Raw genomic sequence first — 21,372 nt, 5'->3', positions numbered from 1 at the left:
ATAAAGTGTTTTGCGAATATATAATACATAAAAAGAAAAAAAAAACAATTTATTACAAATGAGTAACACGTATGAACGTACCTGCGATACTCCGAGAAAATCGCTAACATTTTCTGATAGATAAACCATATTTCCATCGTTGGATAATACCAGCATAAATCCATTCAATGCTTCCGGAAACAATTCATCCAATTTCACTGAAGTTTCTGATTTTGTGACTGCACTTGGTACTAGAGGAAAAAAAAACAATAGAAGAGAAAAAATTAAATTAAATAAATCACAAAATATATGAAGAAGAAACAGAATATATATATATATATATATATATATATAATTATAATATAATATTTATATATAAAATAATTATTATTATAATTATTAATAATTATATATATATATATATTTAGGCTATATAATTTAATATAATTTTATTTAATATTAAATAAAATATAATATGCTATCTAAAAATATCTATAATATAAAATATCTATAAAAGTTAGATAAAATATATATTTTTTATTATTAATATTAAAAATATATAAAATTTATTAAAATTATTATAATTTATAAAAATATATAATTTATTATTATTAATATTATTTTATATTTATAATATTATATTATTATTATTATTATATATTAATTAACTAATATAATATAGATATCCAATTGGTAGCACAATATAATTTCTTTTTTATATAAATAATTGTATTACTTAAATTTAAAATTGAATTATACAAATAAAAATATCGTAGAAATTAAAATTTGTGTACAATTAACAAAATACCATCCAATACTTTTTATTTATTAATTGATGAGATATAATGAAAATGAGAATAAAAATTGTGATGGATTTGTGAATAAAAAAAAAAAAAAAAAAATAGAAGAGGTATAGAAAAGAAGGATAAAAATAATAAAACTCACTGGAATCAACGACCGCTCGTACTTTGAGATAAGCAATGGCAAGTCTCATGACACTGGCTTTATCAAGATGAGTTGCTTGGTCTTGTGATATTGGTAATGCAGCAGCAAGTTCCGTAAAAATGTCGGTTTCTTTGCTTCTTCGACATCTTGCTGCATCACGAGATCGTTCTTTTCTTTTCTCGTTGCTCCTATAAAACAAAAAACAAAACAAAAACAAATCATAGAAATTAAATCAAAAACAGAAGTAGGAAAAGACGAAGAAACCACTTCCCCATACCCTTAAATAATTTCGTTTGTATAAACGACACTTAAATCGTGTGAAAGTTTTTAATAAATATATTTCATTAGTTTTTTTTTTTTATTTCATTTGATCAATACCTTGAAAAAATGCAACGAAATAATGCAATTTACGTACTATATATGTGCCCATAATTATGAAAATGGTCTAATGTAAGTCTAAATTAAAAAAAAAACAAAAAAAAAACAAAAAAATGAGTTTATCAGTTATTACGCACTACATTATTATAAACTAAATGAATTCAATGTAATTTGAAAACGATATTATTAAAAATAAATCGTTAGATAATGTTTGTTATTTCAATATTGTGTAGAATTCATATAGTGTTCAAGTATAAATCTTTAAATATCTCGAAACAAGAGATATATGACTTAGACCACCACTTTCATAATTATAGGCACATATATATATATATATTCATCACCTGTTTTATTACTTTTTTTTTTGTTTATTTTATTTTATCAAACTATTCTAAGCGTATAGTTGTTTCAACGTATTCGCAAATACGATATACAAACTAAAAATATATATAAAATAAGGGAATAGTAATAAATTAGTCATGAAATAACTCGAAATTTGTTTTAACTGGGTAATTCCGAATGGTTTAGCAGTATCGTTGATAATTACGTTTGTATAGGTAAAGTCCCGTATGTTTTATTTGCATATCTTTTTTAAATCCTACGTAATAAAAACATAAAGTTTCAATATACGCGAATAGTAAGTGAATGCAATAATGTTTAATGTTAAACTATCACAATACTCTGTAGAGGAAAATAAATGATGAAGAAAATCTTTTTTTATTTTTTTATTTTTTTTTTTTTTAATGAGAAGTAAAAATATAATAAAAAATTTATTTACAAGTATTTACTTCAGGTAGCAAATGAGAAATATGTAAAACGAGTCATTTGAAAATTAATAAAAAATAAAGAAATAAATTCTATAAAATAAATAAATATAAATATAAAATAATAATAATTAAATAAATATAAATATAAAATAAAAATATTTAAATTAAAATAAATAAAAGATAAATAAATGTCAAATAAAAATAAATTAAAATAAATAAAAAATAATAAATATAAATATAAATATAAAATAAAAATAATTATATTAAAATAAATAAAAAATAAATAAATTCTATAAAATAAAAATAATTAAATAAATATAAAATAAAAATATTTAAATTTAAAAAAATAAAAGATAAATAAATATCAAATAAAAATAAATTAAAATAAATAAAAAATAATAAATATAAATATAAATATAAAATAAAAATAATTAAATTAAAATAAATAAAAAATAAATAAATTCTATAAAATAAAAATAATTGAATAAATATAAATATAAAATTAAAATAAATAAAAAAATAAATTTTATATATATATATATATGTATCTATTTACAGTTGCAAAAAAAGAAAAGAAAAAAGTAGAAACGAAAAACCAAATCAAAATATAAATAATATTATTTCATATGAAAACTACTGCAAAATTAATTACGGTATGTTTCCAAATTAATAATTTCACCGTGTTCTCAGAGTAATTTATATAAATAAATTTATAAAAATAAATAATAAATAATTACACATTTAAATTAACAACAATATTCTAATAATAATTGAATAGAAATATTCAACGATTATCTTTTTGAATTTTACAAATATTTGATATCCCACTCGGTTATTTTCGTACGATTAACACAACATTTTATTTGAATATCGTCGAAAGTTCATGAATCAACTAAAAATTTGTTCACGCGTCGTAAAACAACCCATGGGTCACGAGTTTGCCATTGCTGATACTAATTCTCACATTTTAACGGATTCGCATAAAAAAAAGAAAGAACAAAAAAAAATGGAAAAAAAAATGCAAAAAAAAAGAAATGTTTTTATGTACAGTCAATAGAAAAATTCCATTCCCTTTTTTGTATCCTTAAACCATCGATTCTATTTATTTCAAGCTAGGTGATATAATATATTATTTTAGATACAACGTTCTATAACTATAACAGAATAAACTCATGTTTTGTTTCTTCTTTTTGTCTTTCTCTATCCCTCTAGCTAAAGAAAGGAAGAAAAAAATATATATGTGAAAGAGAGAATGTCATAAATCTTTATGAGGGTGAAGAACTCTCTCACCACAACGTTCTGATATTTATCTGCTATCACGACTTTTATATGTATTTCCGTTGAAGAATACTTTCCTTTTATCTTGGAACACGTTTGATCATTGTAAAAACCCTAAAACGTTCTATAGCAAGTTGAAAACAACATAAATATATTTATATATAATATTTATAATATTTATTATATAATATAAATACTATATATATAAATCTTTATATAGAAAAATTCAGTGTCACTTTGCTAGTATTCAATTGAACTTCAAAACTACTGAACGAATCTTAATTATTTGTTTTTTTATTTTATGTGAAATTTTTGTTATAAATTTATTTATTTATATTAATAATAATATTATTATTATTAAAAATAATATTATTAATATAATATTATATTATTAATAATATTAAAATTTACTTATTTATAATTTATTTATTTTTAATGCTGCAGATAGAATAATTTTTATATAATATAATATTATAATTTTGTGATTTTAATATTATATTAATAAATATAATATTTATTATTATTATTATAATATAATTTATAAAATATTAATTATATTAATTAATATTATAATTATAAGTATCGTTTGTTATACAGTATCGTTGTTATAATATTATAATTATAGTTTTATATAATATTATTTGGTATTTTTTATTGCTAATTTAAAGATTTATTATTTAAAGGTTATGTAGGTCTTTAAGTTTTATAAGCTTTCAATAGATGGTGCTGTATTACAATTCAATTATTTCGATAAAACTACCCTTACTTTCTATATTTTTTCGTGTATAATATTATTTTATATATTTCATTATAATTGTAGTATTATTTTGTGTGTTCTTATATTATAATTTACTAAATAATTTAGAACAATATTAAATCAACATTTTATAAAAAAAAATAAAAACCATAGCAACGTATGGTCAGAGCCACACATAAATTTGTTCTAATAATTCATTGAATAAAATACAAATTAATAGATAATATTAAAGATAAATATTTAAGATAATAATTGTATTATAAATAATATAAAAAAGAAAAAAAAGAAATGTTCCTATTGAAATAATTTTCACTTACAAATAATCCTCCATTAGTCTTTCATCCTCCATAGTGAAATAATTCCAAGGATTACTACCATACTCCATCCAAAAATGATGATTATTATTATTATCATTGATACATGGCGGTAAAATATTGTTATTACATATATAAGAAAAATTCTTCTCGTACAATGGACAATAATCACTGACAGGACATTCCAACCATTTTTTTTCCGTACAAAATTCAAAAGGATTCGTATAAAATTCTTCTATCGAATTTCTTACAAATGGCGGTACACGAGTATCGATTGATTTAATCGTATCATTAATTGAAACGTTATTATCATTAATCGTAGTTGTTTCAATATATTTTGGGCACGATCGGCAAGAAGAATCTGATGACGAATTAAACGATGAATTGTTCGTACGATAATTTCCACGATATAAACGTTGATTGTTAGTTAATCGAGTATTACGTGTTAATGGTGGTTCATGAGTTTTAGTGAAATTTTCTTGTTGAAAACACGTGGCCAGGTCTTCAACATCCACAGGACCAAATTTGCAAGGTTTCAAATTAGAATTATAATTGTTGATCGTATTATTATTTCGACAAATTTGTGATTTATGTGAATCCGAATTTATGATGGATTGTTGTTGTTCATTATCTGTTATCATAGTCCTAGTTTTCATTTTTTTAAAGACAGTCATATTGGAAACAGGATCAAGATGGTAATTCGAATCTTTCGATGACGATGACATCATGATCATCCTCCTGTTATCATTATTTTCATGATCATCGGTAAAATCGGCATAACCCGATTCCCTACCAATCCAATCATTTTGTTCACAGATATTTCTTGGTCCTATCGATCTATCGATGTCGTCATTGTTATCGATACACATCCAAAGTACCATATTCATTGTGATCGATAGCGACCTCTTCTTGTGCACCACTTATATATAATTTACACACCGATTCTATATTATATCTTTTACTTATTATTATTTTTTTTTGGTGTGTGCTCTATATTAAGTATTTACTTATCGTAACACAATACACATTTAGAAAATAATTCACACTTTTGACTTATCTGATTATCAACGTACATGTGCTGCTATACGCGTATATGTATGATTGACGATAAATTCTTTTTTTCTTTTTTTTTTTTTTTTTTTTAATTTTATTTTAGCATTTTTATCCTATATTATATATTGTCCAATTAAAATTAAACTTTTATTTCTAATTAATTGGAATTTATATTTTTTTTTCTTCTCCTTTAATCTTCTTATTTTTCTTCCCGCCCAAAAAAAAAAAAAAGAAAAAAATAACTCGATATACGTTTTCTCCGAATTTTTTAAATACGATGAGGAAAAAAAAAAGTTAAATTTGTAAATATTTCGATCGTTGTTGTTCTCTTTCTTTTATTTATTTTTTTTTTATTTATTTATTTATTTTATTATTAATCGGATCGTCCGAATCGATCGATTTCACGAGACGAATTTCGTATCATGGCCGCCGCCGGAATCACAAAACGAGTTAAGAAAACCGTATTTCTATCACTGGTATCTTCTTCTTAGGTTTGACTGACTGTCTGACTGACTAGAAACTTACTGTAACGTCGGTTTATTTTACGATCCACGACGACGATCGAAATGATACTAATCTCGATACGGTAGCATTGTTCACTTCTTGAAAAAAAAAAACCGTAAACTTTAAACGATCGCTATCTAAGTCTCGATAACGCGATATTACACCTATCATGGCCGCCCTACACGTCACAAATTTTTATTTCTTTTTGAATTATTATATATTTTATTTTTTAATAATATTTACATGTAACATAGAAGATCTTTAACATTAAACACTTTATCATTCTCATAAAATGTACATTTTTTTTTATTTATTTTTTAAATAAAATAAAATATATATATATATATATATATATATATATATATATATATATATATATATATATATATATAACGTTCATTAATTATATTAAATTTTTTAATTTATATTTAAATTAAAATTATTTAAATATTATTTTATCATTATATATATATATATATATATATATATATATTATATAGTATTATTATAATTTTATTATTAATTAATAATTAAAAATAAATAATTGTAATAAATAATAATAAATAAATATAAATTAATTAATAATTAAATTAAATTATTAATATAAAAAATAAAATAAAAATAATATAAATATATTAATATTATTAAAATTACTAATAAATTTTATATTATTATTATTAATATTAATATTAATAAAATTATATAATAAAAATTAATAATATTAATTATAAATAAATAAATATTAATACATTTATAATATAATAATTTATTATAATTATTATATTATAATTATACTAAAAATATAAGTATTACTAAAATGTTATTATTATACTTAAATTTTATTAATTATTATATATTAAGATGTATTATTTGTTTATTTTTTTTTTTTATTTAATTTTAAAACGATCATTTGACTCTCCACTTATAAAAATAAATTAACAGTAAGGGTCCATAGAATTTTAGGGTTAAATCAAAATTGATTTGTCATTCGAATAAATTGTGATTACTTTTTTTTTTATCTTTCTGTCATTCCTAGGGAAACAAAATGTTGTAATAAAACCTTTAAGAAAGACCTGGTGTTTTTTTTTTATTACCGATTGCAGAAAACAATCTGACATTTCTTTTTTTTTTATTTTTTTTTCTTTTTTATTGCGATAAGACAATAATAAAGGAATTTTTTTGACAAAGAAAAAATGATAATACGTTGAGGTAAGGGGCAAATGTGAATAATATGTGAATCCAATAACCGAACAAATAAGTAAAATCTCTTGAATAATCGAGATCGTTTATTTTGATCATTTTTGGTATGAAAGATAACGATTGGCTTATTCTCTCCCCACCATAATACTAAAAGAAAATAAAATTAAAATGAAGAAATATCATATCGAGGACAGAAATAAATTTGACGATTAATTAACGTTTTTTTTTTTTAATTTTTAAATTAAATCATTCGTTGATACTAAAAATACATTTTTCACATTTTCAAATAAACAATATTATTATTATAATTATTATTAATATAAATAAATAAATTTAATAAATAAATTTATTAAAAAAAATTTCACATAAAATAAAAAAGCAATTAATTAAGATTCGTTCAGTAGTTTTGAAGTTCATTGAATACTAGCAAAGTGACACTGAATTTTTCTATATAAAGATTTATATATATATAGTATTTATATTATATAATAAATATTATAAATAAAATGTATAGAATAATAATCATAATAATAATAATAATAATAATGATAATTAAATATGCATAGACTAAAAATGGTAGATAAAAATTATTTTGACAAAAATGATTGATAAAAATGATTTCTTTCAATATCTCTACAATACCAAAGAATATCTATAACGTTTCTCATGTTTTATTTCGTAACACGGTACTTTGAAAATTTTAATTAAGAAATACAATTTGAAAATGAAAATTATCATATCATAATGAAATCGACATTCGTCAAATTACAGAAAAGAAAATTACGAACAAATATCATTCAGTTATCACATATACGTGCAGTAGACTAGATTATTACATAAGTTATATTCTTCAAACGATAGAAAGAGATACGGTATAGAAAAAATCAAATTAATCCAACGTTATAAATACGTTCCTTTTATATCTCTGTGTGTGTCATGAATTATCATAAATGATAAAACACACATAAGATTATTTCATATAATTGATACGACTGTTTCAATACATGTATATACTAAAAGATCATCTCACGCGTTGATGTGGTTTTGTTACAAAAAATGTTGATTTAATATTATTCTAAGCTATTTCATAAATTATAATATAAGAACACACAAAATAATACCACAATTAAAATAGAATAAATGAAATAATAATACAGAATAAAATATAAAAAGAAAGATTAGTTATGTCTTATGTAAATCTGAAAAAAAAAATGTGAAATTATTGTGTTGCAATACAATGCCATCTATTGAAAACTTACAGTACCTAAAGACCTACATTAACTTTAAATAATTTAATCCTTAAATAAGCAATAAAAACTATCCTATGGACTAAGTTGACAAAAAACACATAAAATTAATAAAGTTAAACTTAAAAAAAAATAAAATTTATAGTAACCCAAAGACCTAGAACATAACTTTTAAATAATAAATCCTTAAATTAGGAATAAAAAATAAAAATAATCGCGATAAAAATTATCCTATGTACAAAGTCGAAAAAAAAAAAAACACAAAATAACAAAAAAATTGTATTAAGAAACCAATAATGTGACACTGCATTTTTATATACAAAAATATATAATTATTTTTACATATTATTATTTATATATAATATATTATATATTATTATTTATATATATCATATATTTATATTATTTTTTTATTTATATATATATATATATATATATATATTAATATACATATATATTAATATACATATATATTAATATACATATATGCATATAAATATATGTAAAAATAATTATATATTTTATATAATATTTTAATTATATAATAATTATTAAAAATTAATTATACATTTTATATAATATTAAATATTTATATATATAATACATATAATAACACACATATATAATAAATATATATATGTGTGTGTTAATAACCAAGTTAATTTTCATTAAAATCCCTTTTTACAGATTTTCTCGCATTTATACTTCTTTATTACGAATCAAGGTTGTTTTATATTGAGCGCATTGAAATAAAAGCGCATAAGTGAGCATGAGTGTGCGCGCGAGCGAACAAACACGTGCACTCTCATGTTCATGTTCGTGTCTTCTATGATTGTCTATGTTCAGCATCCAATTAATCGCATAACCTTCGAGTCACAACCGTAACGTAGTACATTCAATCGAGATAACAGAAAACGGGGGAAAATAAAAAAAGTTTTCTGCAAAGTAGCGGACGTGCTTCGATCTGAGTGATCGATCGATCATCAATCAGACACTAGCATAGTTGGTTGGAAGGTTAAGAGGTATAGTTTCGATTGAAATCAAGAAATATATAAAGAGAGATAGTAATTGTGCGATTATTTACGCATACGATACCAGAAATTATTGCAAATTGTGTCTGTATACTTTATTATACCAGAATATTAGAATAAACATTTAAAACTCGTTTAATGTTTTTTCTTTCTTTTTTTTTTTTTTTTTTTTAAGTATTCCTATGTTGAATAACTAGTTTTTTATACTATTTAAATGTATCTTTTCGTAATTTTTATAAATAATTTGTTTGCAATTAAAAGAAAACTAGGAAGATTACAAGGTCAACGGGAGAAACAAAAAAATAGAAATTACTAAAAGTTGCATAATCAAATTTTATTTATCAGTTTTACATTATTTCTTTTTTTATACATACACACACATATATATATATTGGTGGAGAGATGTTACACTTTTGTATCTGCTTAGTAATATTACAAAATTGTATAATTATGATTACTTTTTTTTTTAATACATAATGATGCCATACTTGATTCATGTGTTTAAACCATAGTTGTATCAATATCGTTGAATTTGATTTTTATATAATTATTATAATAAATATACAAAATTCTTCTTACCTTAACTGTATAATTCGTGATGGATGGATATTTTTAGATTGAAGAATATCGTGAAAAAAAAAAATTTTGATGATCGCAAGAGAGTATCCTGTTTATACTTTTGAATATGTGATGATGTGGAATCATAATTATATGTATTTATGTAGAGACATTTTTTTTTCGGTAAAAGAAATAAGTAAAAAAAAATATTAAACGTGCGTGCACGCAGTTATTCCAAAATGAGATGATATTTTGTATACATATTGTAGATTATCTAAAAACAAGACAAATATTGAATTACAGTATTTAAAAAAAAAAAATCATAAAATATTACTAAAATTTGTACAAATTATTTTTCTAATTTTATATCAAATATTTTACAGTATTTATATAAATACCTAATTATTAATTACCCTATTACCTAAGAAATTTTATAAATTAATTAGAGCCCTTTTATAAAAAGTTGATTTTATAATTAAAAAAAAAAGCATAATTACTGATTTACTTAAGTTAGATATTGAATGACAGTACTTAAAAACAATCATAATATATTACTAAAATTTGTACAAATTATTTTTCTAATTTTATATCAAATATTTTGCACTATTTATATAAATGTTAGCTGAGAAATTTTAAAAATAAATTAGAGAGCCCCTTTTATAAAAAAAAAATTGATTTTATAATTAAAAAAACAGCGTTGTTAACGTTTTAGTTAAGTCAAGCTTGTTGATTGAGAATAAAATTTGTTTAAAGTAAAATCTCTAAAGAAAAAATAATAATTTTTACAATAATCTACGAAATTTTGGGGGTTTGCCCCTCCACCACTGTTTTAACCAAATACACGTGAACGATTTTGATATCTAATTTGAAAAAGAAAAAAAAAAAAAGAAAAAGGAAGATAACAATTTCTTAGTTTTTAATGTGTTTCTTAATCGAACATAATGCATCATAGTGATTACTTTGGAATGTAAGAAATCTCAATAACGTGTGAAAAATGTGTCACGATAAAGGTACACATGATATTTATAATTCGATTATAAAATGATCAATTTTTTGTATTCATCATTGGAAAATACTAATCGTAGGATTAAGTACAAATGAATGATTACTAGCGACAAAAAGATGGTTGCTACGATTTAAAAAAAAGAAAAAAAACAAGAAGAAAGTTTTTAGAAGCCCATATATATTATGTGTCAGTAGCATTAACACGTACCATGAAGAAATATCCAAATTTGGCCTGAGGCGGTGAGAGTTTTCCCCCATACCCATTTGAATAATATGACATATATAGGGTGGGTCAATAAATATTTGTCGGTAGAGGTGGAATATAAATTCCAAAATTTGTAGACTATGACAAATTTCACATTAGGAACAAAACAAAAAAAATTATTAGTAAGTTAGTACAAAAAAAAAAAATCACTAACCATTATTTTTATTTATTACTTTATTACTTTATTGTTTATAGGGGAAGAGGGTCTTGTAATAAGTAGAAAACATTTAAGTGGATAATTTGAAAAATTTTAAATTGTAACTAACAACTTTTTTTATATTTTTTATTTCTTTTTAAAAATATATAAAAAAATTATTACTAAAAAATAAATATATTTAATTAGTATATTTAATTTACATATTGAAATAATAAATTAATATATGTAATTTACATATTGAAATATAATAAATTAATATATTTAATTTATATATTTAGTTTTTATATATTTAATTTATATATTGAAATAATAAATTAATATATTTAAATATATTACACAATTAAATATATATTTAATTTGTATATTTAATTAGTAAATTAATATATATATAAATTTCTACTTTAAATGAATTATATTGAAAATATTTTGACTCACCTCAATTTATGTAAATAATTTTAATAAAATATATTTTATTCAATAAGTTTCACTTTGTGAAAATATCAAATAATAAATAATAGTAATCGATTTATCCTATATAGTTTGGTAAATCCAAAAAGAATAAAACATAGGTCGTCATCCTATATGTGCAATACATACCTATCTACCTATCTACCTAACTACCAACATATCATACATATATCATGAGAGTGCTCGAATTTGTAGTAATAATTCAAAAACAACGGGGCAGGTAGACGGCGAATTCCATTTTTTCTTTTTTTTCTTATCAAAAACATTCGCAGGTATATTACTCATTTTTCTAGACTTCTTCTCTACGTGTTTCTCATTCTTAACTCGTCTTTGAAAGGAAAAAAACCTTTGTTCAAATATATTTTTTTTATCTTATATATTTTCTATCTATCTCTCTCTCTCTCTCTCTCTCTCTCTCTCTCTCTCTCTCTCTCTCTCTCTCTCTCTCTCTTTCTTTCTCTCTTTTTCTTTCTTTAGCTTTGTACCATTCTCATATATATATATATTTTTACATATTATTTATTTTAATAATTCACAATGTTGCCTCAAAAAAAAAAAAAACAGGAAAAAAATCAGTAAAATTTTCGTTGAAAACAAAACAATGTATTATATACAGTATGCCAAATGTTATATTTAAGCATACGATTTTGATTTTATTCGTGGGTTATATTATTGAGAGACTAACAATAAAGTAAAAATTACGTTTAAAATATTCTAAAAAAAAAAAAAAAAAAAAAGAAAAAAAAAATCATTCGTTTTAATAAATTTTATATAAATGATATTTTTGTGAACGACCAAAGTTCTCGTATTAAAAGAATTTTGCATTGTAATGTATTTTCTTTTCCACATTTTATTTTTTTTTTTATACAAAGAAGAAAGAAATCTAAAAAAAAAAAAAAAAAAAAAAAAATAAAAACTATGTTGATTTAAAAAAGAAAAAAAAAGGAAGAAACGCGAATCAAAGAGATTAGAAAATTTCTTACTTTCTCTAGTAGCACAAAATATTGAATACATGTGTATTAATAATTAAAAAAAAGATTTAATGTCTTTTTTTCAATATTAAATACACATGTAAAGATTTAATGTCTTTTTTTCAATATTAAATACACACGTATTCAATATTTTTCAATATTTTGTACAACTAGGGTTACTTCAACTATAATTCCCCCAAAAGTTATACTTCAACCCCATTTACACTCGTATTCTTTTAACAAAATTGAAACATTGACAAATACAATATATTCGTCAATTTGATAACAAAATATCTTGAGTAACATATTATGTAATCGAAATAAAAAAGAAAAAAAAGAAAAAAAAATGAAAACGAATTAAGAAAAGATACGATAGGAAAAGAAAAAAAAAACCAACAATAAAACGTTGGTTAAAACGAAATGATCATTCTCTTCAAAAAAGATAAGAGAAAGATCATCGTCCAAGAAATAATTTCGAATAAAAGGCCCCAGTCCGACCTCATGTTGGTGATGTGTCTGTGCAGAACTCTATTTCTAAGATAGAAGCAAGAAAATATTTTCATTATAAACAACTCGAAAGATCTAAAGGATGTCTCCCCACCTACCCCTAACTACTACTAACCAACCAACTAACAATAACCGAACTGTGAGTCGGATTTTTGATACTTAAGCTTTAAAGAAGGAAAGTATTTTCTACTTTCAAATTTTCTATCGCTTCATCTAACCCTTCTTTTGGATAGAAAGCACCCCCTCTCTCCCTCCCTCCCTCCCTCCCTCCCTCACCGTACCCCACGCCTTTCCCCCCACCCTATTGGAAGATAGATTATAGACCTATAACGGTGCAACGAACTAAACGTGAAAGATATTTTCGAAAGGAACCCATCCGTCGGTTGGTTCTGACTATTGCGTCTTAACATCAAACATTTCTCTTTTCTTCGTGGGTTGGTTATGTGCGTGCATGCGTGTGTGTGTGTGTGTATGTGTATGTGTAGAAATGATGATGATGACGATGACGATGATGATGATGATGGTGGTAGTGATGATGATGCGTTTGTATATGCGTTTACGTGTTAGGTAGATATGAAAAAGAAAGAAAAAAGAAGATAGAGAATAAAGAGACCGTTAAAACCCAGAAGGCAAACCCACTATCAGACAGTTTCTATCTCTCTCTCTCTCTCTCTCTCTCTCTCTCTCTCTCTCTCTCTTTCTTTCTTACATTCGTTCGTTTCTTTTCCTCTGTAAACTTCGCTGACCATAACTTTAATCTCTGTGACGTAAATTATTAATATCTAGACGTATTTTTTATAATTGACGTTTTCTGACTGTTCTCGTTATTAAACGAAATTCTTGGAATGAATTCGAAGCGTATGTGATCACGATCATGCTACAAATTTTCCCTACTCTTACAAATGGGATTTCATTGGAAAAAAAAAAAATGTTCAAAATAATCATCATCTTTGTAACAACGTATTATTTAATTTACATGTTTCGTGAGAATAATAACATACACCGTGTGCTTCGTTTTTTATTCTTTTTTTCTTTTTTTCTTTTTTTTCACCTGTTTCGTTCGTTCATTTTATTCTCAGCAAAGGTTAATTTTTTTTTCTTTTTTTTTTTTTTTTTCAATGCAATACTTGCGTGATAAAATACATACAGAAACACGTACACATACACACACACACACACACACACACACACACACACACATGTAGGATGAAAAAGTAAAAAAGAAGACAAATAAAAAGAGATAAAATGAAGATGAAAATATTAAAAACAAGCAAAGGATCAAAATTATTTAATGAATCAATATTATTTTATTCGAACATTAACCTATCGAATGTAATTCATGATACACACATACATATATATATATAAAATAATAATAAACATAATTCATCTGTTAGGATAACTGTAACGCGATATCGTAACATTTATGGCATGCTTATCATTCCAGATGTTACAATTATAAATATAAAATAACACGTACATTTGTCATTCTAGTTCTATGTTTATTTTTAATACATAAGCGTGGAATTTTTTATTTCTTAAAACATTTTATTTTATAAATGGTGATTTAAAATTCAAAAGAATTTCTTTATCGTGGGATGGAAAATTATAGTTACCAAGAAATTGTCTAACGTTTCAACGTTATTCATCATGAAATCGTAACTCTTTCATATCTTTAACTATAATAGTTTATTTTAAGGCATTTATGGTTACATAGTGCAATTGCTTCACACATATATGTATATGTGTTCATATAAGTACATAAATTAATAATAATGATATTGTAATTAATGTGTAAATTATCTTTCTAATGAGATCAATATTCATTTTGATTAGAGTATTACATTTAAATGAAACTACACTAATAATACGATAATGAATTAATTAAAAATAGTAAAAAAAGTAAAAAAGTAAAAAAAAAAAGAGGAATAGAAATTAAAATTCAATATACTTTAGTGTTGAAATTCGTATTTTCAAAGAAAATAACTAAAATACTCTCTTCCGTGTTTCTAAAAATAATACGCTGCTGGAGCTTCGCTGACATTAAGGAATCTACAAATACGAATGATCATTCCGAAAGAAAAGAAATTAAGAAAATATTTGACAAAGAAATATAAAGAAAGAAAATAAACAAACAAACAAACAAATAAGAATGAAAAAAAAAAATTTTTGTTCAAGACATTATTAAAAACCCTAAAGAAGAATCTTATTCTAATTTGACATATTTTTTTTCGTAATTAAAAAAGAAAAAGAATGATTCTAACCTAAAAACTTTTTCTATCTAATAAAATTGACAAAGGGCAATATGTGATTAGGCAAACGAGATAAATACATTTCTGTTGGAAATATATACGTTATAATACTCCGATAAAAAAGAAATTAAAAAAAAGTCTAACTGTGATATTACAAATCTAAAAAAACTTCATTTGAAACAAAACAAAAAAAAGCTATTTTTTGTTCCCTAATGGAAATGAGGTCAACGAACAATTGTCTGTCATTAGTCGGCTTTAAAATATTCGTTAATAAATTACCATTATAAATAACTCTCTCTATAAATATATATATATATATATATATATATATATAAAAGGAAAGAAAATAAATCGATAAGCTCGTATTATTTATCTTTCAAATTTATCAGTATTGATTTTAACGTATCTACGATGAAAATTTCAAGTTCCGCCATTTTCCTTACCGTCACGGAGTTAAATCGAAACGCGTGATTTTAAAATACGAAATTTTCGTGCTATATTTATTAGAAATAAAAAAAGAAAAAAGTAAAACAATAAAGAGACCAAAAAGGCATCACTTGACCGTAATTACAAAGTCGAGCTAGGGGAAAAAAAAAAAAACAGAAAAAAAGAAAAAAAAAAAAGAGAAATCGTTAAGTTAAAAAATTGCTCAAGAATTTCTGGGTACTTTACACGACAGAGTATTTGGTGTCTGTGTGTGTGTGTTGCCCCCACTGTGATGTGTGAGGCAACACACACGTATAAACTACGTATATATATATATATGTAAAATAAATTGATGTCGAATAAAAATAAAAATTAAACTGCTGACCATATAAAAATGATTATTTATCGATTATCAAGATTTTAAGTGCCGTTGACGACAATAAGTCATCGAAGTAAAGAACCGTACCGTTTCATTGGCACGACAGATTATGTACGACCATATACAAGTTACAATGTGTATTGTAAACTTAAAAAAAAATAAAAACAAATAATGCAAGTAAGAAAGAAAGAGATGAAATAAAATGAAATGAGAAGGAAACATTTTGTGACGCACGACGTAGATTCTTCGTTAGGTAAAGCTGACCAATAAGAGACAATAGAGTTCGTTTGGACGATTCTTTTTATATTGGACACTCTAAGAGAGTATGATTGAGTATAATGAATTCTTTGAAAGAAAAAAAAAAAAGAAAAATAAGAGTATGTAAAGAGGTGAATAAGAAGTAGTGTGTAAGGAAAAAATGAACGATAATTTATCACAGCACGAAAACTCAAGAGAAAGTCACAAATGGTTGCAAGTGAAAGAAAAATGAATTAATAGAACTTGAAAAAAGTAATTGTGTTAAAACTCTGACTACATGGAACAATAAAACAACAAATTTGGTTTAGTAAAATATGCGGGGGCAGTATCGTCAAGTTCTAAAGGCCAAGTGTTCGAACACCCATTTTCGAAAATAATACACATACAAATTTTGATATACATAAATGTAACGGAACATATGATATGATTATTTAGAGGGTTTATCGTTTACATCAAAATAATAAACGAGTAAATTTAAACGTATGTTTTATCTGTCTAATTGTAAGATGTAAAAAGTTTGTTAAATGTAGCAAACTCTTTGTTTGTAAATAGTTCTAAAATAATTATTCAATATTAAAGTTTAAGATAGAACCAAATATTTAAACAAATTCGAGAAACAGTAAAAACCATTCAAAGTATAATCGGATACGAGCTTTCATTGAAATGCAATATGGTAATTTTGAGCATCTCTTATATCTGGAAAATAGATAACAGTGAATTGATTATGTTTCATAAACGAAACCAGATAGAACATATATTTATATGAACCCTTTTCATTATTTTAATGTGTACAATCAATTCTCAAAGTAAGTTTCACGTGTTCTATTACACACTGTATATACAGAATCCAATCGGAGTATTGGCATAGCACAGGGGCTTTACAAACTTTTCCACTTGGCTACTATCTTTCACGAATTAAAACACATTTTCTAATAATAAATTATAAAGGACAATTCATTTGGGAACAATACTTTGGTATACATACGAAATATAATTATATCATGTATCAAAAACAATGCAATATAATTCGTATTAATTTGATTAGACTAACTAACATTTCTACAAACCCCCAAATTTAGTTACTAGACCCTTGTACACATGGGTCGTGACCCATACTTTGAGAAGCTCCAACATAGGTTACGTTTTTTCTACAACATCCTTTGTAAAATCTGTAAAAAGTATCCGATTAAGTTTAATTATATTTTTTGTAAACTAAGATTAAATTAATGTATAATAAAAAATTTATTAAAAAAAAAAAAAAAAAAAAACATACAACTTCATTTTTACCTAACAATAATTATTGAATTGTTAAAAACCGTATTCTTCTGTTTACAGTACGTTTATTTTATCTTTATGAATTAGAATGACTTGAAAAATATATTTAACAAAAAAACAAAATAATAATATCAAAAAATATTAAAAATACATTCAATATATTTATTTCTTTTAGTCATTAATAAAAAAGATAACATTAATAACAAGATAACAACAAAAATATTTCACTATTAATGCACGACATTGTTCATAGAGATTCTGAAAGAAACGAAATGTAAAGTAAAAGAATAAGAAAAAAAAAGGAGGAACCTTTTTCGTAAGTTATATTTTTAAACATAACATTAAAATTAACATTATTTTGTCTTGCCATTAGATAAGACACAATAAACGTTACAAAAATGATTACCTGACATAGTAATAATGTTTTTTTTTTTCATTAAATATTCGTTAATAGATATCATCATGTTTATTTGTCCTTTTACAAATCTGAATGTGTGTTACATATATAAATATATATGTATGTAATATATAAATATTTACAATTTCAAAAAAAAAAAAAAAGCGTGAAGCAGCACATGCAAAAATTCTAATAAAGAAAAATAGCTAGAAGAAGAAGACGTGGTAAAAATGAATAATTAACAACAACAATTAGTAGAAATGTGTGCATGCTTACACATGTGCGAGAAAGATAGAAAGAGATAGAAATAATAATAATAATAATAATAATAATAATAAAAAGTAAGTAAGTAAGAGTAAGAAAGAAAGAAAGTACAAAAGAGGGATATGAAACGACGCATTTGACATGCCCTCAAAGGGGGGACAAAAAATTGATGAGCTTGTGGTGTGTGTCGCTCCATTTTATGCTCGCCATTAGGAAAAAGAAAAGAACAAAAAAAAACTAATCTTTCGAACAGCGTCTTTTCGATGACACGCGATAATAAAAGTTAAAAGCATCAACTTTGTGTCGTGTTAGAAGAAAAATAGGACACCAATCGGTTGGATTTACTTTTTTCTTTTTTTTTTTTTTTTTTATCTTTTTCTTTCCATCGATTAGAAATCGAAGAATTGAAGAGACATAAATATATAGGAAAATAAACAAAAATAAAATAAGATAGATATATGATGAAAGTTGTTACTACTCTTACCTTCTCTTCTCTTTATGTTTCTTTTCTCTTCTCGATACTTCCATGGTGGTTTTGGTAGAATAGAATTTCTCTCAACGAAAAAATACAGCCCGGTACACTCTCGGTCACTGCCAAGGAACGTGTAACACAGGACTGTTAATAACACCAGTTTCTTCGTTTCTATCTCCCTGTCTCTGTCTATCTAACTATTTATCTATTTGCCTACACTTCTCTATGTACTTTTTTTTTTTTTTATTATTGTATATAAATGTTATAATATTTGTCTCTCTTTCGTCAAATCTTTGCACTTTACACGCGCGCACGCGACCTCCTTTTTTTCTTCTTTATATTTTTTCACTTCTCTTTGTATATCTATCTCTTTCTCTCTCTTTGTCTCTCTCTCTGTATATAATGTATACACACACATCCGTTATCAAAAAAGAGATATATACATATAATGAAATTAGAAAAAAGAAAAAAAGGAATAAACTATTTCTCTCTTTGTTTTACTCGATAAACGAATGTCACACTACACTGAACACTTATTCAATGTCCTATTCGTTACTTTGGGCGCGTTAAAGGTCGTTAACATAAACAACATCCTACTATTAACACGAAACACAAGACAAACGCCAAACTCATGGGCACTATGCACGGACTATGGCGATGAAGACGATGGTGACGTCGATCAGAGGAAATAGTGGTGGTGGAGATGGTGGTGTGTAGTGGTGTGCCGAGCCTTCACTGCACACACTCTTTCTCTCTCACTCTCTCTCTTTCTCTCACTCAATCATTTACTATATCTTTCTCCCTCTTTCTTTCAATCTATCCTTATCTATCCAACCGAGTAAAGTCTACCGTTATGTGGTAGTGGTAGTGTACTGCTGCTGCTGTCCACGGAATTTGTACGTATGGACGACTAATAGGGAGAGTCAACTCATGAGAGGGGAGGGAGACAACAGATGACGTCACTGGCCAGCCTACGTAACGTAGGACGCTAGTTTCTCTAACAGTGTGCCCTCTGTCGATAAAAATTGTCACTACTTTCGAAAACGCGCTTAATATGAATATCCTATATGGCAAGAAAATATTATACAAATTAATTGTTAATTCGACTTTGTATATAGATATGTTATACAAAAAAGTTATTGTTCAAAGTCTTTTTTAAAACACTGATATGACGATTTATCGATGAAAGTATTGTATAAAAGATATAAAACGTTCATTCATCAAATGTTATTCATTAATGTTCATAATTTCTACTATCACCAATAAATGATAGTAAATTCGGTGATGCTCTGTGTACGTTATATACACATGGCTTGCCTTCAAAGTATCCTGCCACTGTTAAAGATGCTCGTAATTTAACGTAAAAACCATTTTCACAACGTAAAACAAATCTACGTTCTGGAATATTGTATTTTAGTATATCAATCTTAGATTTGGCCCCTTCTTCTCCAAAAAATTGCTTCACTGCTTCTAGTATGTTCTTCTTTAGGATAACATGACCTAATTCAATATCAGAAGAGTCTTCAAGTTCTCTGCAAATAAATACGATTTTTTGATCAAATATAATCTTTTATAAATATTTTCAATTAAATCTCTTTATACATAATATATTAACTGTTAATATAGTATATAATGTAATGATACAAATATAGGTTATGTTTGCAACAAACTAGTAAATAGTTGGAAAATAATAGCAAAATTACTTACAAACAAACATCCAAGTAATACATGTTACTTGAAAATTCAAAAAACAAATGAAATTATTTGTATTATTTCTGTAACACAATTTTGAAAACTGTCAACACTCTTAAACTCAATATCACAACAAAATACAATGGGACAACATGAGCCTTACTATACATTTACGCGCTACCAACTTTACGGCATTGCAGCCACCACCATAACAAAAAACTTTATATTCGTATACAAAAATTTTGTTTATGACATAATAATTTGATAAATTCAAATGATGCTATAATTGTTATAATTCCATCTTTACTAAAATAACAATTTTCATATTTAAATATATCTTTAATAAAAATAATATTATAAATACATTGTATATTATTAAAAATGGTTGTAGCTAGTGGAAAAAAAAATTTCCCAAGTTTCGTATTGCATCATGCATTGCACGTGATAATGATTCCTATCATTAAATATTTCGATGAAATATTATGAATGTTCATCATCCTAATTTTTGAAATTTTGTAAAAAATTACATTTTTACATGTGAAATATGCTCGAAAAAATCATATTTTTAAACGT

At 24.2% G+C, this 21,372-nt stretch overlaps 3 protein-coding genes across 3 annotated transcripts in view; all 3 read right to left on the bottom strand.

Annotated features, from left to right (window-relative positions):
- The window catches only part of sima (HIF-1 transcription factor component sima), a 52,460-nt gene extending 32,574 nt beyond the window's left edge, over positions 1–19,886 (bottom strand). The window contains 3 exon segments of the mRNA XM_015328655.2: positions 82–230; positions 925–1,112; positions 19,120–19,886. Coding sequence (XP_015184141.2) covers positions 82–230; positions 925–1,112; positions 19,120–19,163 — 381 coding nt within the window. The 5' untranslated portion in view covers positions 19,164–19,886.
- Positions 4,415–6,203, bottom strand: LOC149033639 (uncharacterized). The gene has a single exon (XM_089172906.1). The coding sequence runs from the start codon at positions 5,303–5,305 to the stop codon at positions 4,418–4,420; it is 888 nt and encodes a 295-aa protein (XP_089029032.1). The 5' UTR covers positions 5,306–6,203; the 3' UTR covers positions 4,415–4,417.
- Positions 19,203–21,326, bottom strand: LOC107070443 (ribonuclease P protein subunit p14). The gene is made up of 2 exons (XM_015328656.2): positions 20,815–21,326; positions 19,203–20,639 (listed from the first exon to the last, which is right to left on the bottom strand). Exons 1-2 carry the CDS (start codon positions 20,835–20,837, stop codon positions 20,342–20,344), a joined length of 321 nt encoding a protein of 106 aa, XP_015184142.2. The 5' UTR covers positions 20,838–21,326; the 3' UTR covers positions 19,203–20,341.
- Positions 21,327–21,372: the final 46 nt, after the last annotated feature.

This window comes from Polistes dominula, unplaced genomic scaffold (assembly GCF_049000335.1).
Source record: "Polistes dominula isolate Pdom_NZ unplaced genomic scaffold, Pdom_raw_medaka contig_28, whole genome shotgun sequence".
NCBI classification, from domain to species: Eukaryota; Metazoa; Arthropoda; class Insecta; order Hymenoptera; family Vespidae; genus Polistes; species Polistes dominula.
The sequence above is the reverse complement of the archived record's forward strand: the minus strand, read 5'-3'. Positions and strand labels throughout refer to the sequence as shown.